The following is an 11484-nucleotide window of genomic DNA, read 5'->3' on the forward strand; positions in this document are numbered from 1 at the left end:
TTTTGAGCAGACTAAAGACACAACCTACCTCCTTGAAATCTTGGTTTGAAAGAAAGAGGTGACGTCTAAACACAATAAATTAATAAATGTTCTAACAACATTAGTTCTTGTTGGCAACAAGGTCAAGAGAAGAAGTTATTTAGTAGCTTCATTGTAAATCATTGTTAACCAATTGGGTAGTTTTATTTCCTGATGCATTATGATTGGTACACATCCACTCCCTGATATTAGTATTTATAATGCCTCTTACAAGAAAAAGAGAAAAGACTTGCACAAAATATGCTATCACCCTTACTAGATTCAAGTAATCTGATGAAGAGCTGAGCAAGACAAAATTACCTAACAACATACTGTGTGACTACATAAAATTTGTTCTTCACTGTCAGACTTCCTCATACTTTCTAATAACTAACTTAGTGAATTAACTATTGGCATTTGCCATCTCATTCAGCAAAGTCATATATTTAAGGACATTGGAAGTCAAATCTTATTCTGTAAAAAGTATGTCAATAATCTCCTATGAGTAAAACTTCAATCACAGCATGTGGAATTGAAGGTTTTTCCTCTCTGTGGATGTCCCATGACACAACATCACTTGATTACCCATTATTTCCATTGACAACCAGGTGAAAGGATAGTCGGTTGCTATGCCTCTTTTTCTGCTGTTGTATGGAACCCAGGTTTTTGCATCACCAAAACATATCTGGACAGTGGGTACTTGATCACAACCTGATTTCTGCTGACTTGAGTTTTGCCCATGGTGTATTTGACTAAGTTGCAGTGTTCTATATTCTTTCAATGCTGGGAAGATAATAAAATTTGTTTTTGATATATATTAAACAGAGCAATACTCATATTTAAAAAGTCATAATGTAATATTAGGACATGAGTAAGTGCCTCCATCTATGGCCATATCAGCTAATACATGTTATTAAATTTTTCTGTAACTATTTTGGTAGTGGTCAATCCAGAAAATATGCTTTTATTAACTTAAATGTTCACACGTGCTAATGACAACCACCTTGGGAATTATGACAGAGTAAGTATATAACATGTTATAAGCAATCTGAAATATCTACTATTTTGTTCCATATTTGATAGGTTTTAGGCTTATGTTGACATCCATCTCTTGTTTTTAAGATCATTTGTACTTTACTATATATATATGTCCTTTTACTTGCTGAAAAGAATATGGATGAGAAGAATTAATTACTATTGTGTGTGTTGTATGATAACTGTTAAGAGTGCTTGGATAGTTTGAAGTACATTTTGCATTATTCCCTGCACATTCCATCCTTGTTTTGTTTAGGAAGAAGAGGAATCTTTGAATGCTGTGGGTTATGATGATGTTGGAGGTTGTCGTAAGCAGTTAGCACAAATCAAAGAGATGGTTGAATTGCCACTTCGTCATCCTAGTTTGTTTAAGGCCATTGGTGTTAAGGTATGTTTTAAACTCTTTATAAAAGAATATTACCTTACCATTTTTGGATATTATTTAAAATATGTACTTTAGTTTGAAAGTTTTAAAAAATACTGGAAATTAACTTATTTATGTTAATGATTAATACAATTTCAACATTTAACTTTCTTACAGAAATATTTTCCGATAACTTTTACTTTAAAATAGTTACAGTTTCAACCCTTATGGATAAAAAAACTTACAATGTTTAAATTTTTATAATATCAAGCCACCTCGAGGAATTTTGTTGTACGGACCACCTGGTACTGGGAAAACGTTGATAGCCAGGGCAGTTGCCAATGAAACAGGAGCCTTCTTCTTTCTTATTAATGGTGGGTGAATATTAAATACTTATGTAGTGAAAAAAATTAATTTTATTAAGGCTGATTATACTTACTTCAGGAAATGTTTTGTATGTCTTGCATTTGAAATGGAAATAAGGTGCAAAAATTTTTTTATTAATGTTGAAGATGATTTCCAACTGATATAGTTTAGATAGTAAATTGATTTTAAAAAGTATAATACACTAGCCTTGTAATTCCCACTTCTTTCTGCATATCTACATGCACATAATCATGCAACATCACTACCCCTATTGTAAATGTGACCTCTAATAATGTGCCTGTTAATCACTTCTTGATTGCCACTCTTACTATTAAAATGTTTGTTTTTGCATGTGAATTTTGGAATGTTTGAATTTTTTTTTCTAGATACCTTTTATTTCTTTAGTTTGAGTTTCTGCTTTGTAAGTATGCACCCACAGTTTCAAGTAGTTACTACTACCACTACTGTTCCCTGCTCTAGTGGGATTACCAACCATGTTTTCAAGATTGGTCCCAAAGTTATTGGCTGATGACATGACTACTATGATCTGTAGAGAATTGTCTATTTCATGCAACATTCACCACCACCACCTGAAGAGTATCTTGTCATACCAGTGCCTGGTGTGACAGGGAGGATGAGTATTTGGACAGCCTTTTCCCCCCTCCTGAATATGCTTCGTGTGTCATATTGGGGGACTTGCCCAGGCCTCCTCCTCCCTTTGTTGATGTGATTAATCAGGTATGCTCAATTTTGTCTTTGTCTATTGTTTCTTATGATTCTACCCCTACCTTCCTTGGGGACGACTGTTTGGGTCAATATCTGGTTTTTCCACCTTAACCTATATTGCAATTCATGCTAGTTGTTTTGGGGAACAGTTGAGAGTGGGGGTCAGTATGCTTCATCTTCCACATACACCAGACAATCATACTCTTGCTTTTCATTGTGCCAGCTACCCCTATTTAGACTCACAGTGTTTGGAAACCTTTATTCCTATGTGAGGTTTGGACCCTAATACTTTAGTTTCCGCTTCGCAACATCTGTTTTCCTGTCTTCATCTTATCATGTCTACTGTTCTCCGTGCCTTATCCTCCCTTCATCTTTTTGCAAAAGCTATTCGTTGTTCTCATGAAGAACTTTCTGATGAATCTTAGTCTTCTACTTGCTACTATGGCATGCATGTCTGTGGCCAGACTTTTACGCTTTGCCTACATTTGGAGGTTTCTTTACAGTTGATCCATGGGTTTGAAGGTTATTTCCAAAGGTTTGGCCCTTTGTTTTCTATAGTCCCCACTGTTATTTCCCCATCCCATTTCCTTCCTCCTCTGTGGGATCCCATTTCATGTCAGCATTTGTCTGAAGCAGTTCAGGATTTACTTCACAAAGATGCCATTAAAGAAGGAGATCTTTCTTGTTCAGGGTTTTATTCTCATCTGTTTGTTGTTCTCAAAAAGACTGGAAACTGGTGCCCAGTTATTGATTTATTGTCTCTGAATCCCTTCCTTGTCATTTCCAATGTCACCATGGAGTTGTGGTTAAATCTCCTTTGGGTTTTCAATCTAGGTCTTCGGATGACGAAGGTCGATGTGTCAATGCTTGTCTTCATATTTCTATGTTCTTGATATACTGATTTTTCCTTTGCTTTGCTCATTACAGGTGTGTTTTTAGTTTTGAGTGCTTCCATTTGGCCTAGCCTTGGCTCCCTATGTGTTTTGCTGAGTTGTCCAGTCATTCACTCGACTGCTTCATTCCTGGGGCCTTCATTTCCACCATTACATGGAAGACTGCCTACTGCTGGCATCCTCTCAGGCCAATTCTGGTCTCCATACTCAGTTTCTTCTTCTTCTGGAAGCTGCCAGCATCAATTTGCTTATCATGGTGGAAAAGTCACTCCTCATATCTACCCAGTTTCTGGTTCATCTTGGTGTGTTTTCAATCTCCTTCACAGTTGGGTACAGTCTTTTCATCTTAGATTGTGAGATATGAAATGTCTCATTTTCAAGTTCTCCTCCTTACCTTCTCCTTCTGCTCTGGGTCATGCCCCCATGCATGATCTTCAGTGGGCTTTAAGCAACCAATGGAACTTTGGTTGAGATCCCTTGAAGGCTCCTCTTTCCCTTCCCTCTCCATTACTGCATAGATTGGACCAATACTATCATGGGGGTTATTAATTTTTCATTGCTTCCTCCAATTTGTCACTATTTTACTGAAGCTTCCTCTTCCAGTTGGGGAGCATATTTCGATGGTCAGGAAGTTTTGAGATATTGAACTCTTATAGAATCTGCTCTCCATGTCAATATCTTGGAGCTTTGTGCTGTTTAGCAAGCTGTTCTTCACTTCCCACTGTCTCTTTTGGGACAAGTGGTGATGGTGCATTTGGACAATTCAGTGGTGGTGTCCTATGTCTCCAAGCGAGAAGGCACTTAATCAAGAGACCTTTCTTTTTGGACATTGGATCTTCTTTATTGGGCCCACAGCCATCACATTACTTTGCTGGTGTGTCATATTCTGGCTGCCGTGAATCAGGTCATGGATCAGTTATCCAGACCTAATAAGATCCCGCCGATCTTTGGATCCTGTTGTTTTTCAGGAATTGTGTGCTCATTGGGATATTCTTGATTTGGACACATTTGCTTCTCCTCTCAACACAAAACTTCTCCATTTTTGATCACCTGTTCCTCATCTACAGGCAGATGCAATGGATGATCTCAGCCAGAATTGGACCAATTGTTACCAATATGCTTATCCTCCTGTTTGACTTCTTCCTCGTGTCATTCAGATAGTTCAGAAAACTCCTTGTTAGGTTCTGAATTTTCCAGGTGTGCTACCTCCTTCATTTCCTGTCCTGTTTGACCATACTCCTTAGCGATTTACCATCATAAATGGACTACTTACTGTTTTTTGGTCTCTACACCAGGTTTTCCATCATTTTTGACCAACCGTTCCTCATTTGGCTTTATGGCAGGAGCCTCTCAGTTTCCTCTGTTGTAGCTTACAAGGTGGCTTTGTCTTCCACTTTTTGATTTACGAAATTTGTGTCTGTGTTCCATTCTCCTGTCCTATCTAGGTTATTTTGTTCATTCTCCTTTGCTTGTCCTCCCCACCCTTCTTCTCTCCTCGATTGGAACCTCAGTTTTGTCCTTCATGCTCTTACACATCCTCTGTCACAATCTTTATTGTCTTGCTCTATATATTGTCCTTCATTGAAGTCTTTGTTCCTATCATTGTTGGCATGTGGTTTCCATCATTCCAATGTTTTTGCAATTGACATTCACCAGATTTTGTTCCTATGTTCTCCTTTTCCAGGTCATTTCTTTCTACCCAAGACTTTGGCTGCCTGTGTGGGGTAATTCCACTTTCACTCCCATTTCCCTCCTCTCCATATCCCATCTTTATGGCCATTTAGGTCCTGATCACCTTCTGTGCCCAGTAAGGACCCTCAGATGGTATATGACACACACTGCCCAATTCCAGGATTCCTGTGTCCATATTTTTATTCATTGGAATCCTGCCATTTCACATGATTTTTCTCCCATTACCCTTACGGGTTGGATTTTTCAGGTAATTCACATGGTGTATTCTTCCCATTCTCTGGCTGATTGTCACCGTTTTCGTGAGTTTTCCCATCAGATTCGTTGCCTGACCATGTCCCTGGCTGCGAATTTCCATCTTCCTATGGAGGACATCATCTGCATGGGTACCCTGCATACCTTTATGTCTCACTACCTACATCACTTGGTTGTTTAATGCTTTATGGGATTATGTTTACCTCCAGTTGCCATGTTACACACTTCTGTTTCTTTGTGACTGGTAAGTCCTCCAGACTCTCCAATGCATTTTTCCCTCTTTCTTCTAGTGGAGTATGGGAGTTCTTGCCACTTACCAGTTCCTAGCTGCTGGGGTAATGGACCATGGAGTGAAGCACAATACCACTCAGTTGAGAGTAGGGTGGTGGCATTCTGCTGGTGTCAATGGCGTGATGCCCTTCCTACCACAGATCTGATGTACAATTTCAGATGCAATTTGTCCCTATGACTGAGATATTCCTCCTTTTTACCATCCTCCGGATGTTGGTTCTTGGTTGGGTCAGGTGTTGGAGACAGTCCAGCCACATAAGTCCTCACATGTGTTTGGCTGATTCCCTCCTCCTACCATAGTCCAGGGCTTGGACTGGAGATGTTACCCCAAACTGTTGTCCCTTTTCATCTTTCTACCATCTGGTAGATGTCAATTTCCTGGTAGATCTGGTGTCATTTTAAGTTGGACAAAACATATGATTACCTGCATGTGTAAGGCTGGCTTCCCTATTCCAACTGCGGACTGGACATAACATTCCCACTGCTGCCAGGTTTGGGACAAGAGATGAATGCCTCCTGAACTCTCCTTACTTTCTACCATCTGCTGGATGTTGATTCCCGGTGGATCCTGTGTTGGTTGTATTGGAGGTGTGTACATGTGGAATCAGATCCTTGATACAGATGCCCATATCCTGTCCAGTACCTTTAAGGTGAAAGGTAGAAGACCCTCTTCCTACCATGGACCTGATGTACAATTCTAGATGCTGTCAGGTGTTGGTTTAAAACGAACTTCCACTTATGGTCTGTTGCTCCCTAGCCACTCGACACCTAGAGTTCCCTTTACTGCTGATCACATTTTAGTGACCCTCCATGTTTCCACCCTTTCTGTTTTGGTGACACATTCCTGTAGAGCAAGGAGTATACCTGGCTCAGAAGTGGTGCTGTCTCCCACTGATGTGATGTTTTTCATTCTTTATCACACCTAATGGGGTTTATTTGGGTGCTTTCTCAAGGAGAATCATCTTCTCATTTTCTCTCTGCCAGTTCAGTTTGGGACTCTAGCTTTTTGTGAGAGGAGGTAAGATATCATATTAGAAGTTAACATTTTTGTAAACTGAAAATGTATTTCCAAATAGATACTTACCTTCTCTCACTGTTCCTCTCCACTTCTGGTGTACTGGTTGGTTTGGTCATGGCCAATCTTGCAGTGGTTAACAGGTGCATTATTAGAAAGGCCACTAGTTACAATAGGGGTAGTTTCAAACTTCTATTGATGAAGGGTTGCTACATGATCATTTGCATGCAGATATGCAAAAAGAAGTGGAAGTTACAAGGCTAGTGGCAAATGAAAAATTTGCACTGACAGAGGATAGTAATAATGGAGGTAAGTATTTATTCAGAAATACATTTTCAGTTTAGGAAAATGTTAACTTTGAGAGGTTTGCATCCTTGTAGTGCACTACTCAATTAAAGATTAATCAGAATTAGATATTATAGATATAACAAGACAAAGAAACATTATTATAAAGTAATATCAATTATCTTGATGAATTGTATATTTCTGAGTTGATAAGATGTAATTATAAAAATTGCTTTTCATTTCAGAACATTTTCCTGCTTGATGAAGTCCTGTATTAAAACGATGTGGGTAGTATAACTTACACCAATGACAAATCCCCAAGTATTTCATTAAAAACAAGAGGACAGTACAGTCTGAAATTCCTTATAATTTGAAATATTTCTTTAATCCTATATAGATGTCTCTGCTATTTAGCACGTCACAACATTTTATAGAGTTGCTTTCATAAGAATGAGGTTTAAATAAAAGATATATATATTTTGTTCCAGGTCCAGAGATAATGAGCAAACTGGCTGGAGAGTCTGAGAGCAACCTTCGAAAAGCTTTTGAAGAAGCCGAAAAAAATTCACCTTCCATAATCTTCATTGATGAGTTAGATGCAATAGCACCAAAAAGAGAAAAGGTTTGTAAAGAAGACTGAATATTAGATATTTGAATTAACAAATATGTTAACTTTTCACTACTTATGATTATCTGATGTTCTTACTTTTACTTGTTGGTGCAATTTTTAAAAATATTTTAGCATGATTACTTAGAGTCTAAAGAATTGCTAATAGTTCAATGATCAAATTCTCTTTGTATTGTCATAAGAATTTTGCAATTTTATTTTTTTCCCCATTAGAAATAGTTGCTATTTTATGTGCCAAGTGTTATGTATTTGAAAAAATAGCCATTTTAACCTTTAAAAAAAAGAGGTTGATTTTTAGATTACTGGTTTATACATATTTATTATCTTTTTAATTTCATTACATGTGCTGATATGGAAAGGTTAGTGTATTCAGTTATTTATAGCACTTATCAAGAAACATTTATAACTTTGTTAATATATTTTAGATATTGTTTTATTGATTTTTTGATAGTTACCCTTAGACAGAAATATATAAAACTTAGATAAGTCTTCTTAGTATACGTCAAAAGTTGTTCCTATATTTGTTTTAGACACATGGAGAAGTGGAAAGAAGAATTGTATCACAACTGCTTACTCTTATGGATGGACTGAAACAGCGATCTCATGTCATTGTAATGGCAGCCACTAACAGACCAAACAGTATTGATGCAGCACTTCGTCGGTTTGGTATGTTTTCTAAATTTCAATTTGAATGAAATGTTTATAACTTTATGTTATAATTTACTGGTAAAACTGGGGTGTCAGTATTCTAATGGTGATAGTGTTTAAGCAATAGTATTCTTGTAACAGTACCTTATTACTAGTATGCTTGGGAAACTGGTATCTCTTATAAGATGATGGTTGTAATCAGCAGTATTCTTATGGGAATTAATTAATGGTAATATTCTATAAATTGGTATATTTTTAATTTGCAAGAGACTGTGTGTTATCAGTGGTATGTTCCTAATTGACATCTGTGTGTAATCTGTTATATTTTGATGATTTTATATTACTAATTAATAGTAGTAATTTTCTGCTGACTTTGTGTTGGGAATAGATGATGGTTCTTTTGCTATCAGTAGTATTATGGTGATACTTTGGTGACTCTGCTTTCATCGGCAGTAATGTTATGGTGATTGTTATCAATAGAATGATGGTGACTGTGTGTTCTTTATCTGTAGTAATGTTGTGGTAACAATTATCAGAAGAATGATGGTGTTATGGTAACTGTAATCAGTAGAATTATTTTGATAGTGTTTTCATCATCACCAATGTTGTGGTAAGTGTTATAAAGAGAATTATACTGAGTGTGTTTTACCATTAGTATTATGATGACTATATTCTCAGCAGTAGTTGTGTAATGATGATTTTTTCTTCAGTGTTTGTAAAAATTTAAGAGAAAAAACAAAGAAAAATATTTTCTAATATGTCAACCATAGTACATTTGCCATATCCAGTACTGATGAGGCCTTTCACCTAATACCAAGGCACATCAGGCCGGCTGAGAAACGACAGACATTGCTGTCATCTTGGCACTATTTACATCATTAACTTTCATGAACAATGACTGTTATGGTATGAAGTTTAAGTAAGTTAAATGTAATTATTATCAAGATTTAGTCATTTACTAATCAGATTTCTAGGGTAAGAATTAATAACACAAGATTATTTATTTATTACTTAATAAGCTAGTCTTATTGTTCCTGGAGCGAAGTAAAGCAACCACAGTAGCAACAGGAGAAAACTGTATTAGTAATTCTAAGAACATATGAGTGAAAGCAAAGTAGCATATGTTATACTGTGTTAGTCACACTACAGCTACCATATCAAGTTCCGATGAGGTCTTCTGTCCAATAGCAGGCTCATCAGATTAGCTTGACAGTATGTTGATTATTTTGTATTATTAGTAGTGTGCTTCAGTTTTAATTGAGTTATTTGGTAACACTGCTGGTCCATATTACTTAAACACACTATTTTTATCAACAATAGAATGTTTTCACTTTTCCTAACTATGCATAAGTATTTCTTTAAAATGCTTTTTCTTTAACAGATTTTGCTTACCAACTTACATTATTATAAGTATGAACACTAGTAAAATAATGTTTTGGCTTTGTTTTGTTGTGTAAAATTTCCATTTCACTTGTATGCTATTGCAACGGTTAAGATAGTTAATTTTGTATTTCTCTAGGGCGTTTTGACCGTGAAGTAGATATTGGCATTCCAGATACAACCGGAAGATTAGAAATTTTGCGTATTCACACAAAAAATATGAAGCTCGATGATGATGTGGACCTTGAAAAGGTAGGTAACAAAACAGTGCATAATTTAAATTGTGAGTTCAATTCTTGAAACAAAGGTTTAGGCGATCATCACAAAAATTATAGCAACTGAAAATGTGCTACTAATGATTAGGTGCTTGAAGTTAGAGTTACATCTCCCTTTTTGCTAAACTCAAAGAATTCAGGGACTTTCTTCATGAATCTGTGAAATGTTATTTTGAATTAACAAATGATGTGTAACACTCTCTGCACCCAAATATTTGATGCTCCAACAAATCGAGTCTTGAGGTTTTAATAATAATGAAGTTAAATTTCTTTGTTTAAACTAAATTGCTATTTAATTTTTCAAATAATGACAAAGTCTTATGTTGTGTCATGATTTCTGCAGTAGTACTTTATTCAGTTTTCTGCTAATAAAGTGTTCTATGAAACAAAGTGTTTTGAAAAGTGAATCAAAACATTGTAACCTAAGTTAATATAACTTACTTTTCAATTATCCTGTTTATCAAAGATTGCAGCTGAGACTCATGGATTTGTTGGCTCAGATCTTGCTGCTCTGTGTTCTGAAGCTGCTCTTCAACAGATCAGAGAGAAGATGGACCTTATCGACCTTGAAGATGAACAGATTGATGCTGAAGTATTGAGCTCACTTGCTGTTAGCATGGAAAACTTTAGGGTAAATTAAGTTTTTTTTTTGTTATATAGAAATGTGATTAACTCTTTCCATACGGGCGTCATTTTCTCAGCGTGTCAACATTTAATTTTAAAAACTACTTTATTGTTATAGTATACAAATCAACTTGGAGACAAACGTAGCTAAAAATCCAAATTTTAATATTATATGTTTTTAAGTTCTTAATTTTATAAGTCAATATTTAACCATATTGCCACGGGCATCCTTTATTGCTCATGCCACGAGGTTTTAGTAACTTATATTCAAAATTTAATTCAACTATTTTTTGTTTATGTTATACCAATTATTATGGCATAAAATTGTAGCTAGTAATTCATGTTTTAATATTATATAAGTTTTAAATTCTTAATTTTGATAGGCAATATTTTAAAAAATCCTGAATTCCCCTGGTGTGAGAAATGTGACATATTTTCTCTAGGCATCCCATCTTCTCTATTTTATTCACCACCCCTCCAATAAGTATGAAATTTAACATAAAATACTCACTATAAAAATCGTCATTGCTCAGACAAACCATAATGTTTATAGGCTTCAATCTTGTTTAGTTACAGAGCCATCAAATAGAAAATCATACTCCTCCTGCCACGCCCACCTATCACATCTTCTCTTTCAGGATTTGTTAATAGTTCTCTCTTACTCTTAATACTATATTATGTATAACCAATAGATAGCCAAGGTTTTCATCTATCAAATGATTTGTTATATTACATTTTTTTCTTAACAGAGAACTGTCATTTTCTCTCTTAGTACTGGCTTTATTCACACTGAAAAGATAACGACTAACTTGGATAATCTTGTAACAGCTCTTGTCACATATCAAGAAAAAATTGTGATAGTTAGTGGAAATTGTCTGTTTTCTGCATGTTATTATTCTATGTTCCTTGGTACATTATTTAATTAAATAAAAATTATTTAGTGCATTACCACCATTAGTATAAAAAAGTAGGGTTAAGTGTCATTGACAGAC

At 35.7% G+C, this 11484-nt stretch overlaps 1 protein-coding gene across 1 annotated transcript in view; it reads left to right on the plus strand.

The window, feature by feature from the left end:
- Positions 1–11484, plus strand: part of LOC106458185 (transitional endoplasmic reticulum ATPase-like) — a 34208-nt gene that overhangs the window by 8651 nt on the left and 14073 nt on the right. The window contains exons 6-11 of the mRNA XM_013917655.2: positions 1310–1441; positions 1689–1791; positions 7426–7559; positions 8096–8231; positions 9733–9845; positions 10335–10499. Coding sequence (XP_013773109.1) covers positions 1310–1441; positions 1689–1791; positions 7426–7559; positions 8096–8231; positions 9733–9845; positions 10335–10499 — 783 coding nt within the window. The remainder of the gene's footprint in view (positions 1–1309; positions 1442–1688; positions 1792–7425; positions 7560–8095; positions 8232–9732; positions 9846–10334; positions 10500–11484) is intronic.

This window comes from Limulus polyphemus, unplaced genomic scaffold (genome assembly GCF_000517525.1).
Source record: "Limulus polyphemus unplaced genomic scaffold, Limulus_polyphemus-2.1.2 Scaffold426, whole genome shotgun sequence".
NCBI lineage: Eukaryota > Metazoa > Arthropoda > Merostomata > Xiphosura > Limulidae > Limulus > Limulus polyphemus.